Source organism: Zingiber officinale, chromosome 9A (genome assembly GCF_018446385.1).
Source record: "Zingiber officinale cultivar Zhangliang chromosome 9A, Zo_v1.1, whole genome shotgun sequence".
NCBI lineage: Eukaryota > Viridiplantae > Streptophyta > Magnoliopsida > Zingiberales > Zingiberaceae > Zingiber > Zingiber officinale.
In genome coordinates this window covers 32,236,170-32,255,599 of record NC_056002.1, presented here as the reverse complement: position 1 = coordinate 32,255,599, position 19,430 = coordinate 32,236,170, and the positions used below count along the sequence as shown (strand labels likewise).

At 33.7% G+C, this 19,430-nt stretch overlaps 1 protein-coding gene across 1 annotated transcript; it reads left to right on the top strand.

The window, feature by feature from the left end:
* The first annotated feature begins 930 nt into the window (after nt 1-930).
* On the top strand, nt 931-18,692 carry LOC122020587 (tubby-like protein 4). The gene is made up of 9 exons (XM_042578571.1): nt 931-1,338; nt 1,426-1,537; nt 16,849-17,025; nt 17,111-17,163; nt 17,261-17,363; nt 17,886-17,975; nt 18,057-18,152; nt 18,234-18,301; nt 18,460-18,692. The coding sequence occupies exons 1-9, from the start codon at nt 1,007-1,009 to the stop codon at nt 18,533-18,535; spliced, it is 1,107 nt and encodes a 368-aa protein (XP_042434505.1). The 5' UTR covers nt 931-1,006; the 3' UTR covers nt 18,536-18,692.
* The last annotated feature ends 738 nt before the right edge of the window (nt 18,693-19,430 follow it).

The window sequence follows — 19,430 nt, the reverse complement described above, 5'->3', positions numbered from 1 at the left end:
GAGTCCCTATGTCAGAATTCTTTTTTTTTCAATTCCCTGATCAAACATATCTATTTGTTTTAGGTCCCAATGAGTATTAAGTTACTTCATTTCCTTTAGTTTTGATTAAAATTCACTAATACTCATTCTTTCCCTTCCAAATTCAATGTGGACTTCTACCCTAAACCATTGACGACTATGCCGATCGAATTCAGTAGACCTTTAAAGTCAAAATCTCCCATTTTTTTTTAGGTAAATATGTCTAAAATGAAGTATAATTCTTCCTAAATTTAGTATAATTTAACTAAAATCGATTGATAGCTCAATGAGATAGAAAATATATTCAATTCTAATTAAATAATACTGAATTTAAGAGTAATTATATCTTATTTTAGAATTATTATACCTTCTCTTTCCTCACGACAAATAGATCAATTGTCGATTGATTTCTAATCAATAAAATATACTCGATTATAGTTAAATGAGATTAAATTTAGAATAAATTATATTTTGTTTTAGACTTTTTATACCTTATATTTCTTCACACAAATTGATTGATTGTTGATCGATCTTCAATCAATCGGAGTAGCTCAATTGATTAAAAAAATGATAAACACAGTTAGTCTTGAAATGATCAGCTTGATCTCACGGAATTTTTTTAACGGCCACCAGAGTTCAATTAATTAAAAAATATATTAAATTTTAGTTAAATGATACTTCATTTTTAAAAAATTATATATTATTTTAGATTTTTTTAATAAAAAAATAAGGATTGAAATAAAGAAATGTTAAATGCCGGTAGTGAAAATAAATATTTTCTGACTAAAATAAATGTTTCTATGCAGGAAGTTTAGACAATTTATCCATTTAATTTACCCCTTTTTTTCAAAAAAAAATCACATTCCCCGAGACTAAAATAAATGTTCCTGCCATTCGTCCTCTCCAATTCAAATTTTGAACTCCAAAAATCTAACCTTTTTGTGCTCTCCCTTCTCTTCTTCCTCGTCCTCCGTCGTCTAATCCATCCATGGCTGCCCCAAGGAAGCCCTTGCTCCCCTCCCACCGCCACAACTCGTCCTCCTCCCCATCCTCCCTCCCCACCCTCCACTCGCCGGCCTCCGCTCACAACAAGGAGAACCTCGCCCCCGTCGTCTGCCTCACCGTCTGCAACGGCAAGAAGCCGGTCGACGTCAAACCTCCCGCCGCCCTCAAGCCCTCGATACAGATCTGCATGAGTCTGGGCGATCCTTCTTCGCGTTCCTGGGAGCCGCTCGCCGCCTCATCATCCTCCGACGTCTGGGACCAGTTCTCCGACTCCGAGTCTGCGCCGGCGTCCTCCTGGGCGACGCTACCCAACAGGTATGTATCGGATTTACGGTTCTTATAGGAGAGATCAGTGTGGATTTGTCGAGGGGGGATCGGGCTCAAATTGAAGTTCTCGTGTAGGTCGTTGTTGTATAGGCCTCTGCCTGTCGATGTTGGGCGATGCACTTGTGTGATTGCCAAAGAGAAGCCGCAAGGGAGTAAGGGGTTGGCTCTCTACACACTGTACACCAATGTGAGTGCTTCAATCACGCAAGTTTTTTTCCTTCCGTGGTTGCTTTGATTCCGCTCGACATTCTTCATTGAAAAAAAAGGAAGCTTTGCGTGAAATCAAAGAAACATGTTCGTTATTATCTCTAACACCCCTCACCTGATCAAAGTGTGAGAGTCCCATGTTATATATAAATTATATTAATACATTCATTCTTTCACATTATTTTAACATTAACACTTATTAGTTATTATTAATAGACCCCACTGTCCATTCATCTTTATTTTTATTACAATTTCAATTGTATTTACATAATTTAAATAATTATTATTTAAAATAAATAATAATATTATTTTTAAATATATTATTTACATAAAATTAAATTATATTTATTTAACATTAAAATAAATAATAATATTAAATGATTATTGTTTAAAATAAATAATAATATTATTTTTAAATATATTATTTATGTAAAATTAACATGTATTTATTTAAAATTAAAATATTATTATAAATTTGAAATGAAGAAATATATAACATATAAAAAAAATTACACTTGTATAAACTTAAAATACAACATTTTCAAGGATTGTTCTTGTATTATGACCAAATATGTTCAACTAAGTCTGCACGAAGTTGGTGATGCACATAACTGTCACTTAGTTTGGAATTTATCCGTAGATAGTTATGAAATTCTCGATTTGAACCCTGGACGGATTGTGCAGGGTTTATCACTTTCATTGTTGTACCAATTTGTCACCTGATTTTCCTCATCTTCAACAATCATGTTGTGTAAAATAAGACATGCTAATATAATATGTTTTAACTTTTTCTATACTAATAACGAGCTGGACCTCTGACAATTGCCTATCGAGCTTGGAGCACTCCAAATGCTCGTTCAACATCTTTTCTTGTAGCCTTGCCTTTACTTAAACAACCTCCTCTTGGGATCTTCCGGGCAAGGAAAAGTCTTTACGAAAGTAGCTCATTCCAGATATATTCCATCTGTTAGATAATATCCCTTTGTATATGGAGTCTCGTTGACCATGAAATTAATCTTCGAGGCATTTCCTTACAAGACGTTATTAAATATGGGAGATTCATACAACACATTAATATCATTACGTGAAGCTGCGACACCAAAGAATGTATGTCATATCCACAAGTCTTAAGATGCGACCGCTTCAAGCACGATTGTTGGTGATCCATAACCTCTTGTAAACTGGCCTTTCCAAGCAACTAGACAATTTTTTCATTCCCAATGCATATAATTAAGGCTGCCCAACATTCAGAAGTCGTACCTCTCATTATGCATTTGAAAAAGACATTGAATATCATCAACATTCGACCTTTTCAAGTATCGATCACTAAATAGTTCAACCACATAATCGCAAAACTTGAATAGACACTTGATAGCGGTTGATTCACCCATGTATAGGTACTCATCAAGATGGTCAGCTTGGACTCCATAAGACAATTGGCGAATCGCAACTGTGCATTTTTGTAGTGGTGACAGGCCTTTTCTTCTCGCAGCATCGTCCCTCTGCTGAAAATACGAAGAATGACTCTCAAGTGCATTAATTATGCAATAAAATAAATCCCTTCACATGCGAAACCGTCTTTGAAATATTTGATCTAGATTCATCGAGTTTGTGGAGAAATAATCATTGAAGAGCCTTGCATGTCCGGCTTCACGATTTCTTTGGATGAACCTTCTTCTTTGTCACATCTCGTTATTACTTTGATATGCTTCAACTATTTATCGACTTTATTGAAGTATCAATGACATTAGCTCATTCCCCAGATCATAACCTTAGTCATCAACTTCAACTTGGACTTCGTTTTCATTTGTTGAGTTAGAGTTGGTGCTACTTGAATATTGAGACATTTTGGAGGAAACTAATTCAAGTCTATGTTTAGAATAAGAATTGTAGAGCACAAGATGTCTATTTATTTTTTTCTTGTCAACGGATATATTCCAACTATTACTTTCTATTAATTGAATTGTATATTAATTGTACATATATTCCAACGGTTATATTAATAGAATGATTCTTATTAATTAATTAATTAATTTCTTATTTCTGAATAAAATATTTGTTTCATTAAAAATTGCAATAATCGAAAATTAGATTAAGTGAGGAGTACAATAATTGAAAGTTACATTAATTGAAAAGTACAATAATAAAAAAATACATTAATTGAAAATTACAATAATAAAAAATTATATTAATTGAAAAGTACAATAATTGAACATTATAATAAATGAAAATTACATATTCCATCTCCCCTTAATCTCTTGACATAGATGTTCGTGGATGATTAATTGTTCCTCTATCATTTGCGAAGTGTCCTTCGAAAGGATTACGTATTCTTTAATTGAACTTTGGATAAGGCAGCTTTTGCTTTCATCTCGGTAGCATCTGCTTTCATCTCCTCAACTTTGAGTTATTTTTTTTTTTTCATTTCAACTTCAGTCAATTTTATGCTTGTATACTCAGTAAAGTCCAAATTTGTTGTCATACCTTCAATGTCTTATTTCATTTTGCCTTTTCCCTTTCTTTTTCCTGCCTTTTGACCCATTGGACGAGTTTCTTCTTCATTTAGGTCTACATGTAGACTCGCATCTTGGTTAGATGAGGTGTTGCTTGCCCCCGACTCCGAGGTCCTTGCCTTCGTGCCAATGTCGTTATGATTCTCCATAACGGACTGTGGAGTAAATATTGGACGGTCTTTTATGGTTCTCCATACATACTTAAGATTAAATGCAATGTCGTTATTTTCCTTGCGATATTTTTCATACGCAAGCCGCAATATGTCCTTATCATTGTGGCCGCTACGATATTTACTATAAACACTATTATAATTTGCGTTGAAACGATATACCTTTTTTTGTATGGTATTGTGCCAGTGCGATCATATAGCACTAACAATTCTATTGGGTGCACCTGAAGGACGATTCTCATTGTAGTGGCTTGCAATACGTCCCCAAAAAAACATCCACCTTCTGATCATTGTCGATGATTGGATCATCACTGATAGTAACAAACGATCTTGCTAAAACCTTGTCTTCAACCTTACCTTGATCGCTTTCTTCTACCTGCGACGTCAAAATTTACCTTCTCCAAATTTGCGAGTTCAATTGGGGATTCACGGTCAGACAGTTGAGTCTTGGGAACAAAAGTTTGAGTAAACGGTTCATTTTCCGTCGGAAATGTAAAAGACATACTGGTTGCATATGGAATAGATGGATAATTTTGTGGATATGAATTATATGGATAATTTGGTAGATATGAATCATATGGATTTGGTGGGTATGGATTATGTGGATAATTTGGTGGATATGGAAAATATGGGTAATTTCATGTAATTTGTGAATTTTGGGAAGAAGGATTTTTTTCCGGCAATTTTTGGTAATTCACAAAATTTTTTAAAAAAATCTCGGTTATTTTCATTTATTTCGGAGGAAAATAAGAGAAGATTTTTTAGAGGGACTTAGGTGTTGAAAGATTGAAATAAGGTGATGAGTATTTATAGATGAAATTTTGTTTTTTTTTAAAACTATCCATTGAAAAAGTAGTTGAAAAAGTCGTTGAAAAATTTAAACTATACGTTGATTAAAAACTATCTGTTTGAAAGATTTTTTTTAAAACTATCCGTTGAAAAAGATGTTGAAAATCAAAACTATTCGTTGATTAAAAACTATTCGTTTAAAAGATTTTTTAAAAATTTTTAAATTTTAATTTTTTTAATAGAATATATATATATATATATATATATATATATATATATATATATATAATAACAGGTTTTACCTATGTGGGGGGCGGGGCCACAAACGGACATTGATTAAAAATATGTAAAAAAACACATTGAATGCGTTCAATGTTTTTATGGGTCCCATGCACGTTATAACAATTCTTGCATTGATTTTAATGCCCTATAAATGTTATAACATCTTATGAATTCTCCAATGCAGTTGCTCTAAATCGAACCCATTAATATGATCTAACTTAGGCTTTTTGGGTTTCGGTTGTTGGATGTAGACCTTGTATATGTAGAACTTATAGTCTCGCATCTATGCCCACTATATATAGGATTGATCCCCAAGGATTTAGGGCATTATCTTGACACAACTCATGGTTTTCCATTAGACCTAGAGTTTTTTGGCATTGTCAATCCTAAGCCCCTTGGAAGACCTTCCTTTTGCTTTTGCATTGCTTCTTCTTCCTCAGGGTTTATTTTTTGGACGACACAAAAGAACAAGGATGTCTCTTCAATCATGTTCCTTTGTCTTTGGTTATTCTTTATGTTGTTCTACCATGATTAATTGTTGAAACTAGATCCATGCTCATATGTTCTTGTATTTCATATATGTGAATTCTTATAAGGTTCTTAGAATCCATGCGACTTAGGTTTTATAAGTTCTATCAATTGGTATAAGAGCCACGATTCTATTTCTTCAAATTTCATGGATTAAAGTTAAGGTTTTTCATAGATCTTTTGTTTTAGCAATTTGATCATCGATTTACTGTAAGAAAAAATCCTATGAAAGGCTTGGGTTTTTGGGCTTTTTGCGTTTTCGTGAAGAACATTAAGAACAGCGAGCAAACCACCACTTCTTCGTTGAAAACTACTGTGTTTGATCTAATTTTAGGTCAAATTGCGATGGCTTAATCCATTGGCTTGGTCGGCCAATCGATTACCAAGCCTAAAATTGCGAACAGAATCATCTAGAATCGATTGACTCAATCGACCAGTTGGCCCTAATTGATTCCGTTGGTTTGGTAATCGATTGGGACCACGAATCGAATGCAAGATCAATTTTAATCGATTAGGTCAATCGATTCAATGCTACCAATCGATTGTGTCAATCGATTAATAGCTAAAATCGCGATAAATCGATCAACTTAATCGATTGATTTCATCAATTGATTAGGACAATCGATTAACAACCTTAATTTTGTGACAAGGACTATTACCAGTCGATTAAAGCATTTAGTAATTGATTAAAATTGATTCTAGTCGATTAGAATACAATTATAATTGATTAAAACATTTGTAATCGATTTGCACGGTTTCTACGCGAAATAGTGCATGAAATGAATTATATATATATATATATATATATATATATATATATATATATAATATGCTCTACATGCAAATCCTAATCGATTAAGGTGAAAATGCTATTAATTGATATGAATTAATGATTCATATAAAAATGGATTAATTAGTATTAAATAATGATTAAATTATAGAAGTTAGGGAAGCTTTAGCTTCTTAAGGAATGATTCTATATATAATAATATAGTCGCATACAGTAGGTTTTCAAATTGATTGGGATAATCGATTGGATCATACCAATCGATTACTATAATGTATCAATCGATTAATAAGCCTAAGTTTGTGTTGTTTCCTGTTTGAATAAAGTTTCTAGGGTTTTCTTGAGTTTATCTATACAACGTGTTACTAAATTGAACTATTGTCTTGGTACAAAGGAAGACACTTTAGGTAGATTTAGTCTATTTTTACGTTGGTAGACGTATATTTATGCTAAGAGAAATTGATCCAAAGGAATCATACTTTTATGCCAGATATATGGTCAAGGTAGCTTACAACTATAGAATAAAATATTATTTTTTTAGATCATGTACAAAATATATCGGCTCAAAGGAAGATATATTATGTGGCTGATTAAGGTTGTTATGAGCTATGGACCAAAATATAACTTATATAAAGTTTCATATTATGCGCACAATGGATTGACCCAAAAGAAGACACATTGTGTGGCTAATTAAAGTTTGAGTTATATAAGAGAGTATTACTAACAAATAATGCGTCGACCCAAAGGAATACACATTATGTTGTACTTAGTATCTCATAAAGAGTTCATTTATGTGCATTTAAAATTTTATTTTATTTGCATAATTTTATATTATAAATGTTCATGACTTTAATTAAATCGTGAACTTAAATAAATTTTTCTCTTTAATTTAGTACAATCTGTAACTACCAGTATTAATAAAAATCAATATTAACTGGTTCGAATTTTATTGAATGGAAAGAATATGTGATCATAGTCTTGGGCTACATGAACTTAGACTATGCATTAAGGAATGATCGTCCCGCATCTCTGATAGAGCAGAGGGCTGAATTTTAGTTGTGGGAGAAATCCAATTGAATGTGTCTGAGTATCATGAGACTTTCTATATCAGCACCAATAAATGACTCAATAACAGAGGGAGGAGATGTTAGGAGTTTCTTGGACCAATTGGCAGACTGATTCACCTGAAATGAAAAGGTTGAGATTACCACACTTCTTACAAAGTTGATAACCATGCGGTACAGTGGTAAAGGAAATATAAGAGAGTACATTATGGATATATCCAATATAGCGACAAGTCTGAAAGCACTAAAACTCGATATGTGGTATGTTAGTGCATTTCATCTTGATGTCTCTGCCTGTACGGTTCACTCCTTCTAAGATATCGTATAATACTCAAAAAGAAAAGTGGACATTAAATGAGCTCATTGCTCAGTGCGTGCAAGAGGAGGGGAGACTAAAGATTGAGACATATGAGAATGCCCACTTAGCATCTGGTTCTTAAAATGTAAGCAAGAAGCGAAAAAAGATTAATAATAAAGGAAAAGGAAAATAAACTACAGATTCTAGATGCAATAGTCATAAGGAGCACAAAAAGTAGAATAAGGAATCCACTTGTTTCTTTTGTAAGAAGAAAGGTCATATGAAGAAAGACTACTTTAAGTACACCAACTGGCGTGTAAAGAAGGGTAAACTTCTCAACTTTGTTAGTTTGGAAGTCAATTTAGTTATTGTATTCACTGACACCTGGTGAATAGATATCGATTCTACTATTCATATAAGTGTCACTATGCAGGGTTGTCTCAGGAGCCAACTTCCGCTTGATGGTGAAAGATACATCTATACAGGAAATCGAAAGAAGGCTAAAGTCGAGTCGATTCATGTTTTTAGGCTTTGTTTAGGAACCAATGTCTTTCTGGATTTAGAAAATACATTTATTGTATCGTGTTTCGACGGAATTTAATTTCAATTTTTTGTTTGGACAAGTCAGGTTATTTTTGTTATTTAGAAATGGAATTTTCAGTATTTTTTTTAATTCAGTATTGGTTGACAATGGTTCCTTGGTTGACAAGTTTTATAAATTGAATATCTTTACTCCTACGATTGACAACATAATAATGCATAGTATAGGTACGAAAAACAAATTCTTTGACGAGATTCTTCCATATTGTGGCATAGGCATTTAGAGCATATATCTAAACAACGTCTAGAAAGATTAATGTTACATGGAATTCTTGATTCCTTTGACATGTTAGACTTTGATGTCTACATAGAGTGTGTTAAGGGGAATACCACTAACAAAAGGAACAAGGGCGCTAGCCGTTGTAGTGACGTTTTGGAGCTACTATATACAGACATTTGTGAATCATTCCCTAAGACATCTTAGAATAGACACACATATTGTATTAGCTTCATAAACGACTATTCTAGATTTAACTATTTGTATCTTATTCATGAGAAATTACAATCTTTGGACATGTTTAAAATTTTCAAAGCCAAAGTTGAACTTCAACTAGATAAGAAAATTAAATTTGCTTGATCCGACCGTGGAGGTGAATATTACAGCCGATATGATGGATCAGGTGAATAACGTTCAGGGCCTTTTGCTAACTACATTGCTGAGTGTGGGATTGTGTCTCAATATACCATGCCTGGTACATTTAGTCAGAATGGTGTTGCTGAGTGTCACAATCGAATCCTAAAAGGTATGATGACTTTCACTTCTCTACCTGAGTCTTTGTAGGATGAAGTACTTAAGACTGCAGTTTATATACTCAATAGAGTACCTAGTAAGGTAATAACTAAAACTCCATTCGAGATGTGAGCGGATAGAAAGCTTAGCATTAGACATTTACACGTTTGGGGTTGTCCAGCTGAAGCTAGGCCTTATAGGTCTAATAAAAAGGAAACTGGACTTAAGAACAGTTAGCTGCAATTTTGTAGGTTATTCTGAGAAGTCAAGAGGGTATAAATTTTATGATTCCTCTAATAGATCTTTCTTCGAAACGGGAAATGTCAAGTTCATTGAAGATAGTAGAAGTGATAAGGTCAAGAAAGTATCTTTTGAGGAATGCATTAGCAATCCTCTTGTGGTCACTATTAGTGCGAAGTAGTGGTGTGGTTACCATACCATACATTATGGGTATTACACATTTAGTGAGTGTAGTGAATTAAAATATTCTCATGACATCTCTAATGCAATTAGAAGAGTCTGCCACTGAAATTGAAATATTGCCTCATATTGATGAGCAAGTAATTTAACCACCTCAAACACAAGTGTCTTTAAGGAGATGCACAAGGGAACGGAGAATCATGTATTCTCGTGATTATGTTTATCTCCAAGAGCATGATTTTGACATACGGTTGGAAAGTAATCTTATATTTTTCTAAGAAGTCAAACAATGCTTTAACCCTGAAAGGTGGATTAATGTTATGCAAGAAGAGTTGAAGTATATGACAGACAATGACGTTTGAGAATTTGTCAATTGCCTGAAGGTAAGAGCCTGTTGGTTGTAATGGATATTTAAAATCAAGTGAAATTCAAAGGGCAATGTCGAAAAATATAAGGCTCGTCTTGTTGCTAAGGAATTCACTTAAAGAGAAGACATTGATTACAAGGAGACTTTCTTACCTGTGTCGATGAAAGACTCCCTTAGGGTAATCATGACACTTGTAGCTCATTATGATTTGAAACTATATCAAATAGACGTAAAGACTGCATTCCTAAATAGAGATATAGAGGAATCTATATATATGGTGCAACCAGAGAACTTTGAGTCTAAGGACTCAAAGCACCTAATATCTAGATTAAAGAAGTTCATTTATAGTTTGAACCAGGGTTTTCAATAGCGGCGAATAGCGCGCTACGATTAGCTAACGCTCTGTAGCGTTCGCTGATTAGCGATTGTCTCGAATAGCTCACGTTGTTTGGGACAAAAACGTAGATAATGCACATAGTGTGCGCTATCATGACTTAGCGGCCCATAGCGGACGCTATAATTGCAAATTGCTTACACAATAGGTAGGGCAAAGGCGTCGAATTGTTATCGTCGAGGTAGGGCAGAGGCGACAAGCGACGATCGGCGAGCGGCGAGCAAAGACCTGTGAGCGGTGGCGAGCAGTGACCTGTGATCGGCGGGCGACAAGGCGAGCGACGAGTAGTGACCTGTGAGTGGCGGCGAGGGACAACGATTGGAGGTAAGCTTTTCACCTTCCTTTCGTTTTCTTCGTTTTTTCATATTTTTTTCTCAAAGGAGCAAAGATTTCACGAGTCAGGTATCTGGATCAATCGAGTGATCGATCCAGATCCTTTCTGTTCGAATAGAAAGGATCTGGATCGATCCAGTGATCGATCCAAACCCTTTCTGTTCGAACAGAAAGGACCTCGATCGATCACAGGATCGATCCAATTCCTTGGATCGATCCAATGATCGATCTTCTAGATGCCTTGATTGATTCCCATTTTTTTCTAATTAATTAATTATTTGTTCTGATTTTTTCCTTTTGTTTTTCTAGGATTTTGATTGTCTGGTTAGAATTTGCAATGTCTACGAATTTGTCAAAAAAGATAAAAAAGATATTGGTTGGAAGTATTGTTATCAAAATGAAGGGGGAAAATCTGTTCGGTGCAAATTTTATCATCATATATCGAATAGAAGGATTACTCGCTTGAAGGAACATTTAGCTCAAACTCATAAAGGGGTTCACCTTGTGTTAGTGTTCTGGATGATATTAAGAAAGAAATTAGAGAATCACTTGACAAAATTAGAGCATCTAAAAGCAAACAAACCTAATTGTTACGAGAGATTGGTGAAGGTCCCCAGAGTATGAGTACGCAATCATCAAAAATTAGAAGTGTAGGGGGAAATTCAATTGGATGTTCTGGTAGTGGTGAATCAAAAGGTAAAGGTACCCTTCATGGATTTGTTAGTTCTGAACCTCGACAAACAACCCTAAATTCGACATAAAAAAAGATTTACTGGTTGATGTGAAGCGTAGAGTTGGTTGTTTTATTTACTCTGCCGCACTTCCGTTTAATGTTGTGAATGATCCTTATTGGTTGCCTATGGTTGAGGGCATTGCGGAATATGGAAGAGGGTTCAAGCCTCCTTTAATGCATGAGTTAAGAACTTGGATACTTAAAGCTGAGGTTGATGGCATCAACCTAATATATGAGGAGCATAAAAAAGCATGGAAAAAATATAGATGCACTATTATGTCCGATGGTTGGACGAATGGAAAGAATAGAAGTTTGATCAATTTTTTAGTAAATAATTCCGCCGACACTTTCTTTTTGAAATCTATTGATGCATCAGCTTCTATTAAAATTGGGGAATTGATCTTTAAATATCTTGATGATGTTGTTGATGAGGTGGGAGAGGAAAATGTAATTCAAATTGTCACGGATAATGCTTCGAATTGCATTAAGGCGGGGGAAAAAATTATGGAGACTAGGCAAAGAATTTGGTGGACACCTTGTGTGGCGCATTGCATTGATCTAATGTTGGAGGATATTGCAAAGTTGAAGATTTTTTCTGACACAATTGAGCAAGCTAAGATGGTTGTGAAGTTCCTTTATGGTCATGGGACTATACTTTCTTTGATGAGAAAGTATACAAACTGTAAAGAAATTCTTCGTCCCGCTGTTACTCGCTTTGCTACTTCATTTCTCACTCTTCAGAGTATGTATAAGGTTAAAAGGCCACTTGAACAAATGTTTGCTTCCGAAGATTGGGTTAGTTTACCACTATCTCAAAGAACTTAGGGGAAGGTCGTGAAAAGAATTTTGTTATTAATGATCCCAACTTTTGGCCACATGTTGCATTTTGTGTTAAGAGTGTTGTTCCTCTTGTAAGTGTGTTAAGGGAAGTTGATTCGGAGGAGAGATCGACCATGGGATATATTTATCAACTTATGGATAAGGCAAAAGAGATAATAAAATTTAATTGTGGGGGAGTTGACAGAAAATACAAGCCCATTTGGAAAAAAATTGATTCACGATGGGCTCCACAACTTCATCATCCTCTACACGCGACTGGGTACTATTTGAACCCGCAATTGCGTTATGAAGAAAGATTTTCTGATTGTGATGAAGTTAGAGATGGATTGTATACTTGCATGGATAGGATGTTGTCTTCTGATGATCGTCTTAAAGCAGACATCCAATTGGGCTTGTATAATAAAGCTGAAGGAGAATTTGGAACTCCAATAGCAAAACGAACAAGAATGTTGCGAACTCCGGGTAAAATTTTCTTCTTGTAACCGCTCTTGTAAAATTATACTAGCATTCATATTTTAAAATTATATACATTCTTGTAATTTTTTTAATGTTATTATTTATTAGCCTCGTGGTGGGAACGTTTTGGAAGTAAGACACCCGAGCTTACTACATTTGCAATTCGAGTGCTTGGTCTCACTTGTAGTGCTTCGGGATGTGAAAGAAATTGGAGCACTTTTGAATCGGTGAGTATTCTAAGTTTCTAACTTTACTTGAATTTTAATTGTTTTATAATTTTCATATCATTGTTTATTTTTAATTTTTATATATATGTTTTCTTCTTTGTAATATTAGATTCATACAAAAAAGAGAAATAGGCTTGAACATGCAAAGTTGAATGTGTTGGTGTTTGTGAAATATAACTTCAAGCTTAGGGAGAGAAGCATTAGGAGGAGAGACAAGATTGATCCCATTGTAGTTGATGAAATTAATTCGGATGATGATTGGATAACTGAGAAAGAAGGTCTAGTTCTCCTCGTAACTACTAAATGGCTTGAAGATGATGAATTATTTGAAAGTGATCCTATTGTGAGTGTGTCGTCAGCTACCTTTGAAAGTCTTTTCGACTCAGATAAGCGAATCGAAGATGTTGAGAATACAGTTAAAGTTCCTCCTACGAATTCAAAAAAAAGAGTTGTTGAAAATTCAAGTAAGCACTAAGCATATGCAAATTATTTATTTATATCTACTTCACCTATAATTGATTCTTAAATGTCGTATCTCTTATATAATAGTTGGAAGCAAAGACAAACAAGCAAAGTTGAGTCTTGTAGATGTGGAAGATAATCATCTTGATGCTGAAAATTATGGAGGAGTAATTCCAACAACTTTTGATAGTGGAAATTTTCCAACTATAGATACTATTGATGATGATAGTGATATAGAATTGGATGATACTGATTATTTTTAGGTTATGTTGTTTTAATTATAAGACTTTTTAAATTGTTGTTATGAGATATTTTGACATGTAATGAATTATTATGATTAATTTTAGGTTATGTTATTTTTATTTTACTTATATAAGTATATTTTATTTTTTTAAAATTTAAACATTGACTTGCACGAAAAGCTTGCGCTATACACTTTGCTATTTACGCTATGTGATGACAAGACAAAAACGCTATGAACCAACGCTATGCGATTTAAAACACTGGTTTGAACAGACGTCTCATCAATGGTATCGAAAATTTGATCAGGTGGTTACCTCATATGGTTTTAAAGAGAACCCTGTTGATCAATGTATATATGTCAAGTTTAGTGGGGCAAGTTTATTATACTTGTTTTGTATGTGGATGATATATTGCTTACGAGCAATAATAAGGGTTTGCTGCATCAAATCAAGTCATTTCTATCTGGTAATTTTGAAATGAAAGATCTTGGTGAAACATTTTTTGTTTTAGGCATACAGATCTATCTTGATCATTCAAGAGGCATTCTTGGGCTTTTATAACAAGCGTATATTGAAAAGATGTTTGTAAGGTATGGTATGCAGAACTGTACACTTGGTGACACACCTATGTCAAAAGGTGACAAATTCAACTTGCAGTAATGTCCATGGCTTGAACTTGAAATAAAGGAGATGGAACAATCCCCATATGCGTAGGGGTGTAATCGAGACTAGTCGAACTCTTGAATGTTTGAGTTTGACTCGTTTATAATCGAGTCGAGCTCGAGCTTTATTTAACGAATATATTCATGGCTCACGAGCTTATTTGAGCTTTTATCGAGCCTAAACGAGTTTAATAATTATAAATTTAAATATTTATTAAAAACTAAATTATATATTTAGAGAAAATTATAATATTCTTATTAAAATTTATAATTTTATTCTAATAAATAAATTTAATATATTTATATATATGTTTTATAAGTAAAGTGTAAAATCTATAAATTCAATATCAAAACTATTATTTTTTTATTTAAAAGTTGATTTATGAGCTTAACGAGCATGTTCACAAGCTAACGAGCCGAATATTGTGAAGCTTGAGCTTGGTTTGTTTATCTTAACGAGCCTCATTAAACGAGCTCAAACGAGCTTTAATCGAATTAAGTTTCGAATAGCTCATGAGCGGATTAGTTCATTTATACCCCTACATATGCGTGAGAAGTCTCATGTATGCACAAGTTTGTACTCGACAAGATATAACATTTATAGTGGAGATTTAAGGTAGATATGTTAGTAACCCAGGGCAATCACAATAGAAAGTGATAAAGAGAGTGATGCGGTATTTGCAAAGAACTAAAGGACATATGCGCAGATTAAATCACCTGGAGGTGATTGGATATTCAGACTCCGATTTTGCCAAATGCTTGGATAACTGGAGGTCCACTTCGAGCTATATCTTCATGCTTGCTAGAGGGGTTATATCTTGGAAGAGCGTAAAACAGACGCTAGTAGCCAATTTTACTATGGAGGCAGAGTTGGTAGCATGCTATGAAACATCCAATCACTAGACTTGGCTGCGAAACTTTATCACATTATTGCAGATTGTCGATGGCATTGACAGGCCACTGAGGATCTATAATAAAGCTACAGAACTTTATGTCAAGAACAACCATAGTTCGTCGAAGTCTAAGCGCATCGACATCAAGTTTCTAGCAGTTAAAGAAAGAGTTCAGAGTTGTCAGATCATGCTACAACACATCAGCACAGATTCTATGTTGGTCGATCCATTCACCAAAGACTTGGTGTCTAAGATGTTTCATGCGTATATTGTGGATATACGAGTCCTTCTTATGGAAGATGAACTCATTTAGTAGGAGTCTGTATTTATTTTATTGCCCTATGTTGATTAATAAAGACAAATATTTGTTTGATTATTGTACGTATTTAAAGTTCAAAACATTAATGAGAATTTATGTTTGTTTGACACTTTGACTATGATATCATCATTTACTGCTGTTTAGCATTTAGTGTTTATAAATATGATACAGATTCTTTTTAGAATTATAAAGTTGATCATGATTTGCTATTACAGTTTAGCATAAAGTATTTTATAAATATGATCTAACCTCTTTTGAAGTCATCTTAGGACCAGTTGAAAATTGATATGTACTGGTCACATTTCATATAATTTTCACTCTACACATCTACAACTTGATCTATGTCATTAATGACATTGGTATTGTGATTTCTATTCAGACTTGTTACGATCATATACAATAGCTATGACCTCTTTAGTCCTATACCAATGATGCTAATGGATTAGATTGTTTATAGGGATATTCTGTACCTATAAAGTTTGATATCAATTAAAGTTTTACTTGTATTTCATATACAACTCACAAGTAGCCCAAGTGGGAGATTGTTGGTTATTATCTCTAATTCGTGGACTTAATTGTTAGTTGTGCATATGAGTACAAACCAAACCCATTCATGTGATCTAACTTAGACTTTTTGGGTTTTAGTTGTTGGATGTAGACCTTGTATGTGTAGAACTTATAGTCCCGCATTTATTATCATCTATGGGTTGATAATAGATATACATTATATATAGGGTTGGTCCCAAGGGTTTATGACATCATCTTGACACAATTCATTGTTCCCCAATAGACCTAGAGTTTTTTTGCGCTGTCAACCCTAAGCTTCTTGAAAGACCTTCCTTTTGCTTCCGCTCTGCTTCTTCTTCTTCAATCTCATGTAATTGGCACATCAACTCTATAGGAGTTGACTTTGTTAACGTTACACCAGCATACATTATACAAAGATGGTTGATGTCAATCCCCAAATGCAATTTTACAGAGTCGGAAGACATTTTCTTTTCAATATTGTGAAGTGCATACTTACATACTTTGTTTCGATTTAGCATGAATGCAGTGTAGAAAACAAGAGATGCCAATTCATATATCAAATGGATTTCAATTGATTAGTTCTCTTCTTAAGAGGTCAATCTGCTGATATGTCACATCAACTCTTTACAAGTCCCTCTTGACACAATATTGCAGGAAGGTCATGGACGACAAGACAGGAAATTGGCTGTTGCTTGGCACAGAAGGCGAAATGGCAGGTCGGAGTTTGTCATAGCCCAGAACCCCAAGGGGATTTTCTACAACTCAGATGAGAGCTTCTTAGGTAGCATAACAGCAAATCTCATGGGTTCCAGATATCAAATATGGGATCAGGTTCTTCATGTTTATCAATGTTTTGGCTGTTCAGAATGCTTCATTGATGCTTTAAAAATGTGATCTTTTTTGTTTTTCATGTCAGGGAAACAGAATAGACTCCACAAAGAAGTCTAAGCGTCTTCTAGGTGTCGTAGTGTAAGGAAACTAAATCTGTAACGTGATCTATGAACTCGGAAACATCTTCATGTCTGCTTCACTAACCCTCTCTAATCTCATTGTTGCAATGTTATAGATATATTCCTACCATTACTACCATAACAGGAAACCATAGAAGTTTGCAGGCATGGATACCAAAGTCACAATCGATGCAACTAAAGAGTTCAAATTCCACCCAGGTGAATCCATCAATTCTCAATCCTTTTAAATATCAATTGAATTGCTCCCTAGGACGTTGCCGAGTTAGTACTCAAGTGGCAGAGTTGCTTCATTTTAAATATCAATTGAAATTTCAACATTTGGACCTTATGTATTTTGTTGAAATCCTAAAATGTATCAATTGAATTACTAGAAATATATTCTAGATCAATTTTGTGTAGCTCTTATAAGAGAAACAAAATGAGAGAAATATGGTATGAACATATTCAAAGACGATCAATAAATTCTAAAGTTAAAAAAAGTTGAATCTGTTGAAATAAAGAGAACTCAAGGGAAGTGCTACTTTTGTTTCCCTCCAAAGAAATTTTCTCTGAATTGTTTAACCATTATAAACTATTGATTAACATAAAAATTAATTTAATATAACTTGTAATCTAGTTTTAGAGTTCAAATAGAAGGATAAGATTCACATAGCCATGGTAACAAAAATTTGATCATGGTAACAGCGATGATAAGATATTTGATTCTCAAAAATGTTGCAGATACAACACATTAATGGACTTCCGAAGGACTGGGAGGAAAAACGAAGCAAAGTGAATCAACTTATCTCAAGGATACCTTTCTACAATACTGTAAGAACTACAATTTTCACCCTCATTGTGTCTTAAAGTTCCTTTTGTGATCCGAACTCTCATCGGTTTTACTTAATTCAGTTCACTAGGAGGCATGAACTAGACTTCAGAGAAAGAGCTGGGAGAACAGGACCTAGGATTCAAACTTCAGTCAAGAACTTTCAGCTAACAATGGAGGTTAAGATCTACTTGCTTTACAAACTAATTTTTCAGAACCTGTAAGGATGAATTTTTCCATGTTTCAAAATGGATGAACAGGATAAAGGAAGGCAAACAATTCTGCAGCTGGGGAAGATTGGGACATCAAAATATGTGATGGATTACAGGCAAGTGAGACAGATGCTATATTTTCAGCATTAATCTGATTGTGTTTTGCATCTAACAACAACAATCATGTCATTTATCTTATAAATGGAGTCGGCTATATAAATCCTCCTACGATTATCATTTTACATCTAAAAAAATTCTTTCATTCTTGATCCAGGCATCCGTTGACTGGCTACCAGGCATTTTGCATTTGTTTGACTTCCATTGACTCCAAGCTTTGTTATTCAGTTTAAGGGTTTGACTTTTCCTTAACTTAGTTCAGGACTTTTGTAGTTAATGTTGTAAGTTTCAAGCTTGTTTTAGTTTAGTGACATTGACAGTGTGCCGCATAAACCTCAAAAAAGGATTTTACTTGTGTTTTAAACTTTTAGTTAAATTTAGTGGAGAAAGTGTTTTCATATTTCATGAAAAAAATTCATTGTGCGATTTATCGATGAAGAACTTCCACAGTTTGTGTCGGTAATTGGAGTTCTTTTTATATCGAAACTTGGAAATACTATAAAATAGCGACAAATAAATCATTATTTATTTTCTATTTCTTCCTTATCATTTTCTTTGATTTATCCAAACAACATGGCTTGATTTTTTTTTTTCTTTCATAATGTATAAAGGCATTTAACAACATGCTTGATTTATTTTCTATTTCTTCCTTATCATTTTCTTTGATTTATCCAAACAACATGCCTTTTATTTTTAAAGCATAAATAAAAGGAATAATATACTAATAGAAGAGGGAAGGGAGATTAATCAAAAATATGAATATATTTAATCAAATAAATTAATTAATTTAATATTTTTGAAATTAAAATTTTAAATAGATAAATAAGAATATCTAAATTTTTTAAATGTTTAAATCACATATTATTTTTATTCCGCATTTTAATGAACCGTGTGAATAAATTTCAATATTATCCATTTCAACTTTTATAATTCCAAAAGGAAGTTTTATATTTTTTTTTTGTTACACTTCTCCTTCCTTTCCGCTAAATAATTACATTGGTTTAGGGTGCTCGTGTCTTCAAAATTTTCTTCTACTCATTTAAAAATGTGTCACTCAATTTATACTATCAAAATTAGATATAAGGGTATGGTTATATAAATAAAGCTGATAGCAGTATTATTTTTGGT

Bases quoted from the DNA above. Each gene is read 5' to 3' on its own strand.
- LOC122020587 (XM_042578571.1), top strand. From the start codon at position 1,007: ATGGCTGCCCCAAGGAAGCCCTTGCTCCCCTCCCACCGCCACAACTCG. The intron at 1,339-1,425 runs GTATGTATCGGA...GTTCTCGTGTAG, and splicing joins TGGGCGACGCTACCCAACAG to GTCGTTGTTGTATAGGCCTC. The intron at 1,538-16,848 runs GTGAGTGCTTCA...ACAATATTGCAG, and splicing joins TCTACACACTGTACACCAAT to GAAGGTCATGGACGACAAGA.